The sequence below is a fragment of the Nesoenas mayeri genome (assembly GCF_963082525.1).
Source record: "Nesoenas mayeri genome assembly, chromosome: 16".
NCBI classification, from domain to species: Eukaryota; Metazoa; Chordata; class Aves; order Columbiformes; family Columbidae; genus Nesoenas; species Nesoenas mayeri.
This window is the reverse complement of record NC_137562.1, coordinates 8,780,185-8,799,961: the sequence shown is the minus strand read 5'-3', so window position 1 is coordinate 8,799,961 and position 19,777 is coordinate 8,780,185. Positions and strand designations below refer to the sequence as shown.

Here is a 19,777-nt window from a genome sequence, read left to right as displayed (position 1 = left end):
TTTGGTGCTTTCCTTAAGCACTTATAGCTGTAGAGTTTTGTCATCGTCTGAGTAAATAACCTTAATTAGAAATGACAGCTCAGTTAATCTGAAGTTTGAGATGCTTAGTAGGGAATGTGAATTGATACTTTCTTGTATTTTATACTTAAGTGTGTACAAAATAGAAAAGTATTCTAAAGCATAAGATTAATTTTTATAGGAAAATTCCAAAACTCAGGTTTTATCAGACTGCAGCAGATATTGCTATATTACTGACTTCTCACTGGGGAAAAATAAGCCACACCTTGCAAATAGTATTTTTTTTTTTTTTAAACTGGAAATATTCCTGAAAAAGTTACTTTTGGTAATTACAAGTTGCAGGTTATTCATGGGAGTGAGGCTGTCTAGAGTACAGTAGTTCCAAGTGTTAGGTGTCTTGTGTAACATTTTTAGGAGTAATCTAGAAGAGTGAGACTAAAAGGCATAATACCTGGAGGTGATATGTTGGAGCCTAAAGAGCTTTCAGATATTTCTGGACTTCAACCTGATGTCCTTTAAGGAATGGGCTATTTTCTTAATCTTAACATTTGAAGAGGAAGTGCTTAGTACTTTGGTATAAATGGAGAGTAATGGTGAAGTAGAGGAAAATACAAATTGCGTATGCAAACTTGTCAGTGTGTAAGAAGCATTAGGCTATGGCAGGATTGTCTAGCAGAATGTTGTGTTTATGTAAGTTGGAGACTTCTAAAATTAAACTTGCTAAACCTCTAGAGCAAGAATGGTCTGTACACCTCAATAGCTGAGTTCCTCCTGCTGTGCGCATGAGTGAGGACAACTGCTGCTGGGGAGACATAAAATGTATTTTAGAAACCTTGCTCTTGAAAAACCAGTTCTGCGTTGTCAAGGACATTTTTTTACATGTTGGATCAGACAGAAGCATTTGTAGGCTTATGTGATCTGATAATTTAGGAAACCAGCCTCCCTTAGTTGACTGCTGGCAGACCAAGCACTTGAAAATACAGTCCATTCTGAAAATAGTGTGTTAAAAGAGTAAAATTCTGTTTATACCACTAATGAAAGTTGTTTTCATGCTGGTGATCATTTAAGTCACTAAGAGTTGTAGCTGTGGTCTGTGCATATGATATTTAAGCGTTTGTATTTGTTGTTTCCTCTTTGATGTTTGAACTCACTCTGTTTCCATCTCTAGGTAATTGAAGCTCCTGGTGCGTCCAAGTGCATTGGTCCCGGCTGTTTTAATTTGGCTCAGCCCGATTCTGTGTATTGCAGCAATGACTGTATCCTCAAACACGCTGCAGCCACTATGAAGTTTTTAAGTGCTGGCAAAGACTCAAAACCAAAACCTAAAGAGAAGATCAAACCAAAATCTGAAAAGCCTGGCATGCCAAAATCTCAGCTGCAGGTAAGTAAATGTTTCTGATCCAGAACAGCTGTCCTGAAGCACAGTAGCTTATTTCTGTGTTCTCCTTTTTGAGACAAATAAAATTCTGAAGTCTTGCTTTGAAAAGGAACTTTCTATTTTTTTTTTATTATTTTTTTGGTCTCTTTGTTTGATTCTTCTGACAACAACATTTTTTCTTGACACTTTTTAAAAATCTTAATAGCTGCCTCTAGATAAAGACAGTTTCTTGAAAGGACCTTGTAGAAGGTAGTGCAATTTACAAAAGAAAAATCCAAATTAATTTAGCTTTAAAGAAAAAGTATAAGCAGTACACCTTTTAATTTTAATTCCATTCCAAAATAACCTTTTAAAAGTCACAGTTACTGGGTTTTGGACATAAATTTGGAGTTGCTGTGAATTGTGAGCTAATATGACTGCATTGTGTGTGTGCTTCGGGAAGCAAAAAGAATTCAAGTACTTTTTTCCCTTTTGAAACCATTATAAAATGACCAGCAGTTTTTCAAACAAACAGACCAAAAAAAAAAAATCCCTGAACCAACCCAGTGTTGGTTTGGGGATGGTTTCTTTACCATTCTTTTTTCCTGAAGTTACAGTGTACATTATCCTTGCTTTATAGATGTGAAGGTTAAATTACCTCATTGCAAATGCATGTGCAGGAGCTTACTGTAAAAGAAATTTATGTACATGTATGTAACTATATCTTCGCTTGTTTGCAAACTATTAGATGATTATTAGTAATTAAGCCTCTTTTAATCATACAGGCAACTACTAAGCCTCTTTCAAGCCAAAAGAGACCATTTCCTGAGAAAAGAGACATGAATACAAAGAAAACTATTTTGACAACGGCCAAGACTGAGGCAAATGCTCAACCTATTGCTAGAGAGACCCCGGTGGAACACACCACACCGTCCTGGGCAAGCGATCATAATTACAATGCTGTAAAGCCTGAAAGGACTCCTGCCATATCATCTTCACTGTTGTTCAAATGTATGTATCGCATAGGGATATTCCTGAATAATCATTTACATTTTTTTTGAATACCCATCCATTCTAGGCTCTGCAAGACTAGGGAGTTTAGGATTTATTTTTTTCTTGATATGGCACCAAACCACTTTTCTCCACCTTCAAAGATTCACACACAAAGATGCACACAAATGGGAGACACTTGTAGAAGTTCCACTTGTATTGTATAACAGTTGTATGATTAAGAGCCTGTCAATCTGCCCACCTGGTTTCTGGATGAAAACAACATGGTTAAGCTTTAAATTTTTCCCATAAAGACAATAACAGTTTCTAATATAGAAAGGGTAAGTATTTATATGTTTATGTTATGTTTTACAAAAAGGTTGCACAGTGTGCGCCCTGAATCAGCAATTGCCTGTACTAATTTGAATTGTATTTTTGTAATTTAGATTTGGCACCTGTCTCTCAGGTCTTGCATTTTCAGTGCTAGTGCCGAGAATGAAACCTTCAACGTGGTATCCAACGATACTTTACACTTCTGCAAACAACTTTTAACTGTCAAGTATATCCAAGTTCTTCCTGCTGCTTTTCTTCCTTACATGAAATAATTTAAGGATCATTCTTTACTTTTAAGTTTGTGCGGAGGCAGTACTGTTTTATTTTTTTTCCTATTTATATGTTCATTCTTCACACATTATCCACACACACAAGAACACATCTGAAGTGGCTGGTAGGCAGAGATATTGCCATGCATATTTTTGCAGGTTTTTAATAGCATCCTTGTAACTCTCACAAAGGTAAGTGATACTGCTTTGTGGCCTGAACAGGTCTTTCTGCTATTGACATTTTTTGATGTAGTTTTTGTAATGCAGAGGTGGAACTTCAGATGAAATCTTGATGTTTACCAAAGACATGGTCCGGTGTCTAATGTTTTTACTCACTTGAAGATTAATCAATTCAGAAATTCCATTCCCACAGCTTCCTTAACCACACTTGAGCCAATTTTACATTTTACTTTGAAAAAGAAACCTTAGTTATTAAACACACTATATATAAAGTAGCTGGTAAGTTTAGAAATTATCTTTAAGATGAGATTTTTTTAAGATTTAGTTTTTAAACACTGAGGGAACACCAGCTACCTTAAACTGCTGTTCATTATTATAGCACATAGTAGACTTACTAAGTATATATTATTTGTATTTACCGACATCAAATATTTAAATGGTCATGATTTTTCCCTGTAAATTTTTGTTGCATATTTTGTTACTTGGACCCCTTGCCTTTTTTATAGTGAATGCTTAAGATACATATTTTGATGAACTTGCATTTTTTTTAAGTTTCTTTTAAAGAAATTGTAGCTTGTTTGTTTTTTAGTTTTTGATTTTTTTTTGGTCAGTAACAGTAGGGTTTAAACATAACTAAAATTAGGAGAGAAAGCTATAAAGGAATCTATAAGGGCTTATTTTACATGTCAAATTTCAGTGACACTTTGTCTCATAACCAAATCAGTTAAAATGTCCTTATTGCCATAGTTTTTTTTTTTTCCAGGAGACAGGAATACAGGTTTTCGGGCAGCAAGTTTGAAGTTTTTTTAAGGGGGGGTTTGCTCTTAAGTGTTACCACACTGGCAGTTATACAGTTTTAATCAATTCCAGTAGAAAACTGGATTCCTGTAGTTAAATTGGTTCAAAAATATGTATATACCAGACTTTAGTAACAAATAGAAAACCACCTAGTTCATGTGATGAAGAAACCTCGTATCAAATGCAAGGAAGAACTTCAGATGCTGTTATTAAGGTAAGTTGTACAAATATGCGGAGACCGTGCCATTACTGAATTGCCAGGGAAATTGTGTATTTGTGGAAAAACCTGTCCTGCTTTTTGATTGAGTGGGTCTGATCTGTAATCTTCCTGAGAAGCTGCTATTGCATCATCTTTAAGAGCGTTCTACAAGATTTCATTTCTTTAACAAATCTTTATATACCGTTCAAATCATAGAAGTTACAGCGTTGTGGAAGTTCACGTGAGGCGTCTCACTTCACTTCAAGTATCTAAAAGTTAGAATTACTTAAGTCTAACTAGTCTGTCAAGACAAACACCGTCAGTGGGCAAAACATATAATCTGGTTTAGACACTAATCTTGGAAAAAAGTGACTCACTGTTTAGAAATGCTTATTTCTGAGCATTGATTTTGAAAGACATTTGACTAGTTCAGACATCTGGGTGTCTAACGTTTGGACTGAAGGTCTCATAGAGGAGGCCAAGGCCGGCATCTTCTGAATACAGTATTTCAAACCACAGCCTGCTGTTCTCCCACAGCCTCAAGCCATGTTCTGCAAAGCCTTTCTTGTGACTTCAGTGCACGCGGCGCTTTAGGAATTAAGGAAACTTAATGCGATTAACAGAGTTACTCTCTAATACTCTGTCCAGCGGTCAGTTTATCATATTTTATACATGAATTTACTTTATGCGTTTACTCTGTACTTGTCAGATACAAGATTTTCTTGTTATGTATGGCAGTAGTTTTAAGTAGTAGCAAGAAGATCAAGCCACTCTTACAGACGTACTGGGCGATAGGGGCATAGAGTACTATATTTGCATCTAAACCCTTCCACCAGGCCACCTTTTCTCCTCCCAAACTGTTCTGTATTTTAAAAAAAAAGAAGGTGGCTACTTGGTGCTAGTAGTACGCAGTTATGTAGAGCAGTAATCTCTTTTTCTCTGCTACCCCACTCATTCGTGTTTCTTTGCTTCCTAATTTTTTTTTGGGTAGCTTTTTTGGGGATAAGTTAGGGCTGTACTTGAAATTATCTTTGTACACCAAAATCTGGAGCCTGGTTAAGACTGTCCAACATCTTGATGTTCCCAGTGAACAGAATCATAGAATCCTATTTATCCACTTAATAACTAGAGTGGGAAATACCTTGAACTTGCTTTGATAAGCGAATATTAAGTACAAGTGCTTTTAAAGTTGCAAGCAGTGTTTGAGCTACACATGTAAGAAGAGATAAGCTCTGCATCACATTCCCTTTCAGAAATGTTGCTTTTAATTTTGTTAGGAAAATATGTGGTGCTCAGCTTTTACACTGAATTTCAAAAGTCATCCTAGCTTCCAGATTGATACAAGTATACGGATTGTTGAGATCTAGGAACGTTCAGAAATTCAAGTTTTGGTAGAAATCCTGAATTTGTCATGTGAGCGTTAATTATCAATATGTAGGTCATATCAAAGGACATATAAAATTCACAACAAAAGCAAAACGGACTCATCATCTATTAAAATCATGTAGGTGTTTGTGAGGAAGCACCACCCAAAACGATTACTGAAACGTTTCAGTGTGGTAGCAGATTAACATACATCTTACAGTAACAGGAACCATTATTTTTAGTTACACTGAAGGAGGACAATCTTTAAACAGCATATACATGTTTTTCCAGAAGGAGCCACAAAAGCAGTTTGCATCCACTCCTTGCGTGACTCTGCTGAGAACTTCTATACTTAGTTTTACACTAATTAATATCATGTTTTGCATTTGTAACAGTGTTTGCCCACTACGTTCACTGCTGCCCTGTGAAAAAGGGGTAACGGAACCCTTCAAACCTGATGTTTGCTGATGCAGAAGTTTCTCAGCAGTATCAGTGTGTATGTCTGAAGTACCTGAACTCAGGTTTTCTGCTTGATAGAGCAAAACTTGAGACATTTTTTTTCTGTATTTTTGCTGTTAATTGTCAAATAGAAGTCAGCAGCAAATGTATGAGCAGTTTTAAAATAGCAAATGAATCCAGAAGGAGGAGAAAATGGTAGATGTTTGCAGTATCCAGATTTTTAAACTACCTAGTTGCAAGTATACAAATAACTACCCATCAGTGCTTCAAATCTTTGAGGTTCAGCTGACTGACCTTCTTAGACTTAAATACAGGATGTCCTGTGTTTGTAGTACCTCCTGCTTTACAGCAGTGAATTATGGAGAGAGCTTAATGCTGCCACCTCCTGGAGGTGGAAGGGCAGGTTTGTAGCACCCTGCCTTGGGTGATACAAATTTCCTTTTATTATCCCCTTCAGTTTTCTTCATTTCTTCTGCAGCTAAATTTTCCTACACCCAAGACCTATTCACAAAGTTAAAAATCAGAAGTACAAGGGACACTTGGGCTGCTTTGTTCCTGTACATATCTAACAAAATATGGAGACGTAAAGGGAATACAGTGATAGTAGGATACATCAGAAACTGTGCCTACCAAAATGCTTAGATTATAGCATACATAATTTATGCTTTTTTTTTTTTCTTGTGTAATTTCTTTGTTTTACTGTGATAACAGTATGATGACAGGAAAGAAAGAAAATATATCACTGTAAAGACGGCAGGGGAAATGTATTATACTCAGGACAGCAATTATGACTCAGGAGGTAGAAGTGGTGTAGGAAGTTGTAGTGTTGTGAAAACAAAAAATAAGGCCTTGTCTGCACACAGACTGGTGCCAGTTCAATGTTTCTCTTCAGGCAAGATTGAACCAACTTAAGTTGTGACTGTTCAGCCGAGTGCAGTGTATGTGGATAGTCTGCTCTTGGTTCAGCTATTAAAAATACTCAACTACTAACTACAAAAAAATATTTACTTAAACTGAGGAGCTGTTCTTAAGTCATAAGTATGTTTGTCTGAAAGGACTGAAATGGTAGTTAAACTTACTGCCCTGGTCTTGGTCTGAGTGCCTCCCCATAGGATAAAGAAGCCTGTGCCAGGTTTGATACTGTTGTAACTAAATTACTTCTGGCATCTGAATTAACTCCTTGAAAGCTCAGATATCTTAATGCTATATCCTGTAATGTAAACCCATACTAAGAGGCAATAAGTATTGAGTAGTACTAGAGGAATAAAAATTATTTACTTTATGCTACTGGCCATCTTTTGGGACCTGTGGCTGCTGTTTATGTATGTCTGGCCTTAACCCTTTGTAACTAGCAGAGTTCTCAGAAAAGATGCTAACAAACCAAATAATGATCAGAATACCTAAGATGAGTCTGCCAGAACTTCTGAGAAATTCACGCTGGATATCTTCTGGCTTTGCAAAGATGATAGTACAGGAGTGGCTGGTGTGAGGCAGCTCTGGTGCTGAACTTGAACCCCAAGGCCTGTGCTGGGGCTGCCTGTGCTCCCAACCGTGCTGTGGGCTGAGGCAGAACAGTGGTGGCTGCTGAAGCCACCATTCCCTGGGACCCAGCCCATTAAAAGGAGCGGTGGGATCCTTGGAGAGCAATTTATCATCTGGCTGTGAACTCCTGGAGCTCCCCTTCTCTGCTCTACAAGGTATGTTACATCTGCCTGGCAGCCACCTGAAGATTTTTGCAGTGTCTTTTTAAGTTAGGAAGGTTGGTCCCTGTTGCTGGTGTGTCCTGTTTTGCCTTTGAAGCACCGCCAAGGTGCTTGGAGGACAGAAAGCCAGCGCTCCTGCCACATTAGTTGCCTGGCTTCAGTATAAGGGGAGATATTTGGGGGACAGAAACCTGGTACAACCTCCGAATGCACTTTGAAAATCAGGGTGGTCTACCTCTTGTCATCAACACTGAAAGTGATGAAAGTTTGATTAAAAAAAATCACCACCCTCTATTGCTGTTCTGCTTTCTTTTACTAATATTACTTTAGTTATTTGAACTTGCTCACTTGACTGCATAGCCAGTGAAGATCTTCCTCTGCTAGTCCCCAAATAAAAGGGGTTTTTTGGGGTGATCTCTTGCACTTTGGAGTCAAGTTTTGCTGCTGATCTTGGTGCTGAGGATTTGTTGTGTCTGATCTGTACTGAACTCGGAACCTGAAGATGGCCTGTGCCTGCAAGGAGTGCTGATACCAATCCATAAATGGTCTGGAAAATACGGAGCCCTTTGTTTGCAGCAGCAAATAGTGCCTCTCACTCGGGAGTTGGTGTAGTTGTGAAGGTGTAGTGGTCTAATGTAGATCCCATAAATCACTTTAATGTAGATTAAAACAAATCTTTGAGTGTCAAAGCTACAGATTTGCATGAGCACAGCTACAGCCTTGGCTTGAAAGCAAACAAATCACCACCACAGAAAGGGTCTTTGTGTCAGAATTTCTTAAATTAATTAACTTTGAAACTGGGTTTGCTTTATTTGTGTGCCTGAATGCAAAGGCTTGGCACACAGGCAGCTTAATTAGGAGCTTCTCGTGGTGAAGATTAGAACTGATAAAAGGCTTTTGCAGAAAACCAGCTGGACAGGAGGCACACCTTCAAAACAGGAGTGTTTGATAATAAAAGTTTGATTTGATCTTGATATTAGAAGCAGACACCTTCCGTAGGCAATTAGCTGTGAAAACTAACAGAGACCTATTTAAGAACAGTTCGACACTTGGAATTATTCAGAACTAACACTCAGCTAACTTTGAGAGAAATGACAAAAAGTTTAGCAAAAACAGGTTTCAGGGAAGCACCAGCTGAACGCCAGAGGAGCTGCAGCGGTTACAAACCAGCTCACCGTGAGCACCCGGGGCAGCGGGTGCTCGGTGCCACCAGAGGGTGCTTCAGTGGCACTGAGCAGGAGCGGCCGCAACGGGTCCGAGGTGTCAGGGGGTGACTATGCGCAGGCTGCTCTCGAAGAAAGGCTTCGAACGGGTAAGTAACTTGCCATTGTAGAGTGCTTTAGAACTGACAGCAAAAGCACCCGCTCACCCTTGTATTTAGTTCGATTTTTGCAAAGTTAAATAATGCATCTAAATGTTTCACTTCAGAAGAAATATCCCGGATTCAAGTTCGATACCAGGCACTGCATTGGGGTGGATGGGTTGGTTAGAATTCTGCTCTGTTCAGAATTTTGGGGTCATCCAACAAGTCCATTTAGGACATGGGATCAGTGGCAAGGAGAAGCTGTTGGAACAACACCAGCTTTGAATTTGAGAAATCCTGCCCGTCCTTCGTTTCATCAGTTTTACAAAGGGGAGAATGCAGTTCCTAAATTTACCATTATTGGGAAATAGGGGTGAGATGTTTGATCTTCTACATCCTTTTCTGCTGTGGTGCGTGCCGAAACGTGCTGCCCTCACCCGCAAGGGTCAGCCCGGACCTGCAGCATGTTGGGACAACATTCAGAGCACGGGGCAGAGCAGCTGCCTGCGGCTGAACCGGGAGGAGCCGCAGGACCACACAGCCCTGCTGGACAGTCCCACAGGCTGGGTCTGAGTGGCACTGAATGCTGGCTGGGCTTTTTTGTGTGAATTACTAAGTAGGTTATTGCTTCTGGCTGGTCTTTTCAGACCTGCATTCCTATCAGATGTTAAAGCTGTTGTCAAGGCCAGTGCTGTTGCCTGTCTTTAGAGATCAGCTCTTCTCAAAATACATAATTACTCAGCTCTGGCCAGCCTTTTTTCAGGCTGTAGGAGAATGCCTTCTGAAGGGTATTTTTGCCTTTTTAACAACTGCAAAGCTGCACTAGTGTGAATTTTCCTCCCTCTAATTTGATTTTTTTTTTTTTTTTTTAAATAACATAAATCCTTTTAAGTGAGTAAACGGTCCACTTTAGAAGGTGGATCACAGATGGCTGTATTCTGCTTCTTAGGTTTTATTATTCGTAGTGTGGAATGTTACAGAAATCTTACTACAGAACATCACTGAATGTTAGTAACCCAATTTCTTACTGCTAGTGTATTATGCTATACCTTACCACCCTGTATGCTGTGCATACTTCTGAAAGTTACTTGCGGTTGTGTTGTCTTGTTTTTCCTAAAGCTCTCTATTTTAGTGACAGAGGAGCATGAAAAGTACCTGTAGAACCCCCACGCTTCAACAGCCTCTGGGCTGGCAAAGGTTCACCGATGCGCCCGGCAGCGTCTTGCAAGGTGCCGAGTTGCCGACATCCTGTTCCCGCTGCGGAAAGTTCTGTGTGAGCTGGACAAATCAGTGCAGCCATCAGCCTATGCTCCTCACACGCTGCCTGGGGGAATTTTATCCTGGGGAGAACAAAAACTAGACAAGTGTAGATGGAGGAGAACGCAGGGGAATATTAAGACAGTATTAGATACTAGAGGCGAGAGCTCTGTTTGTATGAACAGCTAAATTTTTAATTCTGTAGAGAGACTTCCCATCATTAGTACTGTGTAACACTCAGCTTGCACAGCTGCAAGATGGATTTTGCAAAAGTCTCTAGTGGTCTGTAGTAAAAGCTTTAAAAGAAAAAATTCTGAGCCTTACAGGCTCATTATGAAACAGGCTATTCAGGAAGTGTAACTGCATGTGTTATCTACACATCTACTAAAACTTAGCATCAGCTACAGGAAGAAATTACAGATCTTTGAAGAACTGCAGTTTGAATAATTTTGAAACCTTGCTTAGAAAAGTAATAGCCCATTTTTTTCTGGTATTTAGAAACTGGATAAGACTAGAGAATGTCTCCAGCAAAATAACCTGTCACAAATGAGATAGTTTAAACAGAAACTAGGCATGCTCGTGGTGCTTTTTTGAAGTGGCTTTTAAAGCTATTCCAAAGAAAGATTTGGTGGAGGGGAAAGGAGGAAGAACCAGAATAGGCTTGAATGCAGAATACAGAAATACTCTGAGGAGGTCAGAGGAAGAGCAAAGTTTCCTTTGGGTAATTCCGGTGCTGGTGGTGTAAAACACAACCTCCCAGTGAGGTGAGGGAATATGATAGATATGTATCCCACAAATCCTCCACACAAAGTTAAACAGCGCTGCACCGTGGAAGCCGTTCTTGAATTGGACCTCAACAACCACATTATGATGCTGAAACGTCGATGCTGAGATGTACAAAATGAAGTACATGTAGCCACTGGGTTTTCAACAGACCCCTCTGTAACACAGTAGATAATGTGGTGGTTACGTCCTCCACCTCTTAAAGAAGTTTTGTTCTTAACTGCCTGTTGTAACATTTGACTGAGCTTCACGGGCAATTTCCTTAGGGGACGGGGACGGCTTCTGTGTCTGTTGACATCTAGTGGGAGAGATGGTAGTGATGTCTGTAGTGAACACACCATGGTAACGCTGTTCCTTAAGCCTTGCGTGGAATGCATTTTTTCTGCCAGGGGATTCCCTGGGTTTCTCTCTGGAGAGGAGCCAACTCATTAGCTCCATCTGCATCTTTCAGTCTTTTTAGCCTGTGCCTCTCTTCAGTCAATAAGAATCCTGTTGCTGTCCTAATAAATGGTTCACAGGACAAAATGGGGAAAATAGGAATTAATGGTTTGTTTCTAATACCTTTTCTAACATCAAGCCAAGGAGGCACGTCTGCGTGTTCAGAAGTGCTGAAGAGAAGCACCACTAAACGCCTTATTCTGGCACTGATCTTTAGTCTGTGGTGAAACTCTGTGTTGTTCTGTCAGGCTGGATAGCAGTCATCTCCATCCTTTTATTTTAAGTTTAAGAGCATTTATTGTAGGTACACTGGGGCTACTGATGGAAAGGACTGGAATCATCACAGTATGAAATCCCAGTGGCCAGTAGGTACAGTAGCCATTGACTGGGTCGTGTCTTCATGGACTGCAAGGCCAAGCAATTTGAAACCTGTGGTCTGACAATACCTATCCCGTTGCATCTCGCATCAATTACTGAGTAACTGTAATATCCATTCAGAAGTTAAACTTGGTGTACAGCTCTCTGAGAAGAGTACAAATTTCTGTTACCTCTTTCCAACGTACACATACCATAGTTCATACCTGTCAGGAGCCAGGGTAAGCTTGAGGTGCTCGTGTTGCCCCACAGGAGGCAGCTCCTGCTCCATCCTCATGCTTGGCTTGTGCTGGGGCACCTTGGATCCAAGACCCATGTAACAACACAGTGAGTTGGTTCCGCTGAATTACATGGCAGCACATAAAGCTTGCCAATAAAACCCAAAACTTGATAGGACAAAAATTCTGGCCTCTCAGAGTCAGGATAAGAGGTTTTTTAGATTAGATTCATCTACAGCCATCACAGGTCAGTTACGTATGTCAGATTTAAATAGGCCTGATTCTCTATCAAAACGTGCACACTATTTGACAGTGTCCTTCAAATAGTGTTCTGTAAATTTGCAAAAATACTTGGTAGATGTGCTGAATAGCCTCCATGTGACTGAGTTAGAATGTACAAAATCTGTACCATCAACTTCTCAACAAGTACTGCTAGGCAGGCAGTTTTAATAGGTATAAAGTAGTGGTCTAGTTTGAAACTTAAACTTTCATGAAGCTTATTAAATATTTGCATATTATTGGCTAAAGAAACAGTATTATACCCCTTATTTTTGAAACCTTTCTAAATAGTCACGATGTCTACTTGCCAGAATAAAGGATACTTCTGCATCTTGGACACGTAGTGATTCTGCTGCCCTTCAACCCTGGGAACTTCAATCTATCTTCATACTAGTACATGTATTTATTTTACACATACATGTTCTTACTATGATGTAGCTGTTTGTAAGATAGAAAGGTTTGTGCTGTGAATATAGTTCTCATACATACAACATCTGATTGGCACAAAACATCTTGGTTGTACTGTGTTTAGTTTTATCAATGTAGTTCTTATTAACTAATTTGAACTAATCACTAAAAAGATAGCGTATAGAGGGTTAAATACAACATCAGAATTTCACATTTTGTACTTCTGCTGTAAACAAAAGAACTAAATGTCTTAGCACTGAGAACTGAATTTTACTGTTGTTGTTTTGAAACCCGAGCTGTGCTGTCCTGCCTTTGCATGACAAGTCACAGAAACGTCCTTCTGTCCCACCTGCCTGACAAGGTACAGTTCTGTGCAGAACACACAATAAACCAGGAAAAAGAGAATAGAAGTAGAGTAATTCCTGCAGTGTTATCAGTGTGTGTGTTTTGGATATTCGCCTCTCAATTCAAGGCTGTTAAAAGAGGTTGGTTTTTCACCTCTGTTATGTTCTGGGTGCTGAATTTGACCAAACCATCAGGAATATTCCCCGATCCCCCTTCTCCCTCCCGGGATTGCCAAAGCCTCCGACAATTGGGGCAGTGAGACGGGACGGGGGGAGGCGGATGGACAGACAGATGGACGAGAAGATGCTGTGGGTCACATGGGAGGGATCTCACAGTAACCAGGACTAGTGGGAATAGTGTGAGAATAATAATATACTTTCAAAAAAAATCTTCACATTCTTTGAAATTACTTAATGTATTACAGCAGCTGATTTTGGTTTACACTTTAAGTAGCTGAATCTTAGAAAAAAATCCTCAAGGTGTCTACTTGTCAAATGCGTTTAGGAAAAAAACAAATCAAGGTAAACGTGTTTCTGGGTGTTCTGACTTCTCTGTGTTTTCCATCAGAAGCAGCACACAACCCCATACTGAGCCTTACAGAAGTTCAAGTACAGTATCATTTCTTAGTTGATCTTAACCACCAGTTTCTGTATTTGTGGTAAAACTGCCAGCAGTGAGAGCCCATTGAAAGAAGCTGGGGTTAGTGCCTTTCTGCTGCAAGCACATGCTGATGTTCTGGTGGTACCTGAATGTTACGGAGAAGGGTTATAAGGCCGTTTCCTCCCAAAATGAGGGTGTATCACGTTATTTCTCTTGAACATTTCAAAATCTTCCCTGATTTTTGAGGGATGTTTCAGTTGGAAGCTTGTGCTGATTTGTGGGATTTCTGGAACCGGATTTCACAGGAGTGGTTCATCCCCTTCAAGTCTGTCTCAGAACAGATTGGGCAATTTTGACCCTTTCTAGTAATTTCAGCTCTTGTTATAGCAGAGCTGGAAGGTGAAGAGGGACCTTTTGGTCCGTGGTAAAGTTACTGAAAGTTAAATTCCTGGCTCTTTCCCTGGAAAGTTGCATTTTGCAACCAGAGCTTCTGGGCTAATTCATGTACAATTTTCACTAGCTACAAACATCAGATGAGAAATTAATTTGCTAACTGGTCAGTGATTCTGTGAAAAAAAAGGCATGGGAGAAAACTTGGCTTTTCTCATTGGAACAATTGCATTTCAGGAGTTGCTTTAGATTGTTTCCATCAGAAAACTTCCCTGTTGGAGCTGTCAGGATAAAAGTGCCAGCGTTAGTTTGCTGTAATGTCTTGTAAATTATGTTTTGTTTGCTGGGAGGTGTGTGTGTGGTTCTGGTTTTGGCTTTTTTTTGCTGTGTTGAATTTTTCCTGTCAGTGCCAGAAGGTGGACAACCCGATCTCAAGAAATACTTGCTGTTAAAGTCCTGTGCAAGTGTAACTTCAACGTGTGTGAAAACTGGAGCCTTTATTTATACTTCGTGAATTCTCTTATGTATGCATGTATGAATTATTCTGTTAACATCAGGAAAAATATTTAAATGCAGAATCTGAATATTGTGAACGGAATAGTTTGAGAATGGGAATTAAATGGCCATAGCCTGATCATCAATATTAATGTTTAATTATTCTATAAATCTAGAATTTAGCTAGGAACTGAATAGGAAGATCTACTGTTAGTTTATGGCAATGTCATCACTATGGTATTCGTGCTAGCAACTAAGTAGATTAAGCAACTTCTCTCCTATGCAGTTTGTCTTTGCTTGCTCTTTAAAATGAAAAATCTGGTTGAAAGGGTTTATTAAACTTCAATAATCCTAAACTTAATGCAGTTTCAAATTATGGACTCTGTCATCGGCTCAGCCCCGGAATAAACTGGTTCCCTAAGATACTATGAGAATGTTTCTGTTTAAATGTCAAATTGGGGTTGTATTGTTTGTGGGTTTTGGTTTGGTTTTTAATGTGTGGAAGTTTGGGCTGTTTTTGAAGCTTAACCATGAAATCCCTGGAATCCCACTCAGGAATCTTTGAAGGTGGTGCCTTTTTTTTTTTTCCCCCCCAGTTTCCTTGAGTAGATTGTAAATACAATTTTGAGCTTTCAGAGCCAAAGTGGAACTCTTTTTAAACTCTTTAGTCGGCATGTGAGACAAAATACTCTGAAAGATCAAAGACAAATTGCTTCAAAAAAGCTGTGTTTTTAAAATTACTTTTAAGTGAAAGTAAATAGCTTAAATTGCCTACTTGGTAATTATTTTCTAGAGATGTTATTTCACAGTCTTTTCTTTATAAATTGGTACCTGGTCTCCATGAATAGGAAGTTATAAAGTTAAGCCTTTAATATTGTGTTTCCTTCTTTGTTTTAACAGCTCAAAGGGAAGAGAAAAGGAAAGAGGATAGAGCAGAGTCGGCATCCAAGAAAGCTGTTGCATCTCTTAAGGAGAAGCAGACACCTTCTCTCACTAAAAACCTTCCTTCCAAGAAGTCCCCATCCTTCTCTAACACATCACTAGCGAAGCAACAGCTTAAACCCTCTGCTGGAAGTTTCAAAGTTATAATTCCCAAGAAACCTTGGACTGCACCAGGCAGTGCCCATCCGTCAGGCAGCGTTCCCTCATCGGGCACTGTTCCTTCCAAACAGTCAACTGTTTCGCACGGCGCACCTGTTTCCAAAAAACCAGCCACATCTTTCGGTTTGGGTGGAGGACTCAAAAAGCCTTCACCCTCTTCCGTTTCTGCCACGTCCGGAAGTAATCAAGCCAAAGCATCAGCCAGCCCTGTCCAGTCACAAACCAACTCTCAGATTCGACAAAATATTCGACGGTCCCTAAAAGAAATTTTGTGGAAGAGGTGGGAATTCAAAGCACTTAATATATATAGGAAGCTACAACTAGAAGTAAATGTTTAGCTTGCAGAGTTTTGTTTACTTCTTGATAAGGGATATTGAAGGATTTAATTTATACTACAAAATTACAAGTATAATTGGTATTCAGGTTTATATATTAAAAAAAAGTGTATGTAAAAAAGCCTTTAAAATAAAAGAAACATTACTATTCCATTTATATTGAGGCAGATACAGCTGAAAAATAAAACTACAGCATAAAAGATTTTATAATGCAGGTGCTCTGGAGTTTTAAAATTTAATGGCTTACTGAAGTAGAGATTCCTTCCCCTCCCAACACAGAAAACAACAAACCCCCAAGGAATATTAAGCTAGTGGCAGCCAGCAATACTGACTGTAGAGCACTGCACTCTGGTATCGCCTCTGAAATGGAAATGCTGTTCACAGGGGAGAATGTGGGACTAAAACTCGAGCGTGTGGGTTGTCGTGTGTCATTACAGCAGAGAAACCCCTGTGAAACCTGTCTGGATTTCCCCAGGACTGCTCAAGGACAGCAGGGGGGGATCCCAGAGCTCAGAGTTCAAGGTCCTGAGATAGACTTGGGTTTTGCAATGTCTTTTCAAGGAGTCCTGAGTCCTCCCTGAGCGAGGAGGAGCCTGGCTTGGCTCCTTTGAAACGTTCATTTGATGAATGTGCCTGAAGATTCACGCCTAACATAAATGCACGTACCCTTTTTTGTTTTTAACAGAGTCAATGATAGCGATGATCTGGTCATGACAGAGAGTGAAGTAGGGAAAGTAGCTCTCAATATTGAAAAGGAGATGTTCAATTTATTCCATGTTACGGACAACAGATACAAGAGTAAATACCGTAGCATCATGTTCAATCTCAAGGACCCCAAAAATCAGGTTTGGAATTTCCTTAAACAGTAAACATATACTGAAATATACTGCTGTTTTTTAATGATATGTCAAACTGCCACCTCAACATTAAGAGTTTCAAGATAGAGACTTCTGAATTATAAAATATTATTACAAAGCCATTCAAATCTTCAAATAAAATTTTACCCAAGGAGGAGTTCTAAGTCTACTTTAGTTGGTCATATGTGTTTAAGTTCGGGCATTTGGTGTGAAATTTTTATTAACAGAATGGCTTTCTTAAAATAAATACAGACTTTATTGATTTCTCCTCTTGTGACAATCTGTAGGATGTGTTGAGTACTGCCCATGTACATGACCATATTTATGATTTAAAATAAAAAATAGATGCTGGTACAGATGAAAATATTCACTAGAGAACACTTGAAACTTTTTAAAAAAAATTCTACAATAGATATGAAATAGGAGAGTGGCTGTTCAACTTCTGACATTCCTATTCAATTATATTCATAGTTCTTTATGATAATGAGGAAAATTTGTACTTGGTGTTTATTTCCTCCTTATGCTTGCTGCACCTTTCCAAATTTGCTTGTAAGTAGCCTGTGTTTTTAGTAAGGAATTAAGAAACTAGAACAGGTTTTGCCTGTTAAACACTGCAAGTCTGTTAGTTCCCCAGGCAGTTTCTCTTCACTATAGCAACAAAGTCTGGTTTGTTTTCAGGGACTTTTTCATCGTGTCCTTCGAGAGGAAATCTCACTGTCAAAACTAGTGAGAATGAAACCAGAGGAACTTTTATCTAAAGAACTGTCTGTATGGAAAGAGAAACCAGCTAAGGCAGTAAGTAACTTTATTTTCCTGTGACCTTAGATACGAATTAAGAGCAAGTTTTCCAGCCCTTGCCTCCCGTTTTATGTTAATGCACCATTTTCTTCCTAATGAAATACTAATAATGTTTGGGTTCAATATAGTTTTTTCTCTACCACCAGCCAAATGATAACAAAGTATGGAATAAAATCATAAAATAAATATGTGGACGTTTTACCAAAATGGTTTTGTTTCAGGTGATAGAGTCAAGAAGCAAATCTCATGAAATCAAGAAAACAGCTGTAAAACGAGAACGTGTGCCAGCTGTGAATATGGAAGATTCTCCGCCAGTGTCTGATTCCGATGTAAGTATTGGCTGTTGCTTCAGCATGAATATGTCGAGAGAGATCAGCAATGCAGCTTGTTCAATGAACTGTAAGGACACTATTAGTGAGTAGGTGTGCTGTGAGCATTTTTCCTTTTAGTTTGAAGGAATGCAACAACCAAATGATAGGTAGACTTTCAACAACCAAATGATAGGTATACTTTGTGTGCATTTCTAAAATGCTGTGTATTTTTCAGCCCTTGCTGTCTATTTACAGAGAAATCTTTCATTTCTGAACATTAGCTATCCACAACATCATGGAATGAAATGAGGACAAATACTTTTTGAGAACTCTGACATTATGAGCCTTCACCAAGGCCTTTAATCTTTTTTTAAAGAAACGAAGTCAATTAACAGTTTCCGAAGTATTTTTTTATGGTTGAAATTAACGATCAACTGGAATATTTTGTGTTTATTCACTTTTAGGAGCAGCAAGAGTCATCCCGAAGTGCACCGAGTTTAAACAGTGCTCCTGCTCTGGATGTTTTTAGCAGTATGTTGAAGGATACAACAAGTCAACATCGAGCTCATCTTTTTGACCTGAACTGCAAAATCTGTACAGGTATCTACAGTGCTGACTTTGTGCAAAGTAAAAGAATGGTTATGTTAAGAGTATTGTTTCCTTATTTGTGTTTCTCCAAACTATTTCATAAAATAGTAATCAAAAGTTTTTATATAGGTCAGATTTCAGCCTCAGAAGATGAGGTACCAACTAAGAAGATAAAGTCAACGGCTCCTGCTAAAAAGGCGGAGTCGAAATCAAAGCCTGAAGTTCAACCGAAGTATGAAAGTTCTGCACCATCCCCACCAGCAGAACCCGCCAAAGAGACTGTTCCTGAAAACGCGATGGAAACTGAAGTTGCACCGGCAGCAGAAACAGTTTCTCAGACAACCGTAGAAGGAACTTACATTCCTACAACCCAGGGCCACAACAACACAGATTCTTCTGTCCCTGAAGACCCTCCTGCTTTTCCTGCTTCTTGTGCTGCTGGAGTTGTCACAACTGTGACAGTTTCAGGCAGAGACCCCAGGACAGCCATGAGCGGCTCCTTGGGGGTTGTGACACCAGCCCTACGTTCTGGTCCTGCAGCCGACAAAGTTTCAATGGGGGAGACAAAACAGGAGACTCCCAAACCAGTGATGACCATCCCCAAATCAATATTAACAAAACCATCGTCCTCACCAGATCCAAGATACTTAGCGGTTCATCAGTCACCCAATATCAAGTGCGTATATTTGATAGTAAGCCAAGCTGCTAAATCTTTAATGTTTTATCTTAATATGTCCTGTTCCCCTCCCTACAATCAAAAAGCATGTTCAACTTTAAAGTTCAGGTGACCTGATTCAGATTTTTAATTAACTATCTCCTCATTTACCTGCTCTAGTTGGTAGAATTTTTGGAGCATTTTTATTCAGAGCAAATTCTATTACTTGAGAATCTCAGGCACATACTGTTGACTCTATTAATGGGGTATATATAATTCAGATTAGTTTGTTACAGAGTTGGGATCACAACAGTTACAGTGCTAACCTAATTTCCTAAAAGTCCTCTCTTTTGGCATCTTTTTGCCTGTCTGCAGCTGCAAGTTTGTTTTCCGTGACTCCTTGTTTTTTTTGCTAATATCAAATTAATGGAAAACATCAACAAAGCATTTAGTAAAAATTCTGTTGTTTGATTAAATTAAAGTACTTGATCAGTAGGAGGAGGGAAGAAAAGAAAAAGGAAGGGACCATTCTGGTTTGTATTCTCTAACCTCTCTGTTTTGGATTTGTTT

At 39.2% G+C, this 19,777-nt stretch overlaps 1 protein-coding gene across 2 annotated transcripts in view; it reads left to right on the top strand.

The window, feature by feature from the left end:
• DIDO1 (death inducer-obliterator 1) overlaps positions 1–19,777 on the top strand; it is a 51,833-nt gene that overhangs the window by 20,739 nt on the left and 11,317 nt on the right. For both annotated transcript variants that reach the window (XM_080354480.1, XM_080354479.1), the window contains exons 6-13: positions 1,187–1,399; positions 2,161–2,386; positions 15,463–15,943; positions 16,684–16,843; positions 17,534–17,650; positions 17,875–17,982; positions 18,429–18,564; positions 18,682–19,228. In XM_080354480.1, coding sequence (XP_080210606.1) covers positions 1,187–1,399; positions 2,161–2,386; positions 15,463–15,943; positions 16,684–16,843; positions 17,534–17,650; positions 17,875–17,982; positions 18,429–18,564; positions 18,682–19,228 — 1,988 coding nt within the window. The remainder of the gene's footprint in view (positions 1–1,186; positions 1,400–2,160; positions 2,387–15,462; positions 15,944–16,683; positions 16,844–17,533; positions 17,651–17,874; positions 17,983–18,428; positions 18,565–18,681; positions 19,229–19,777) is intronic.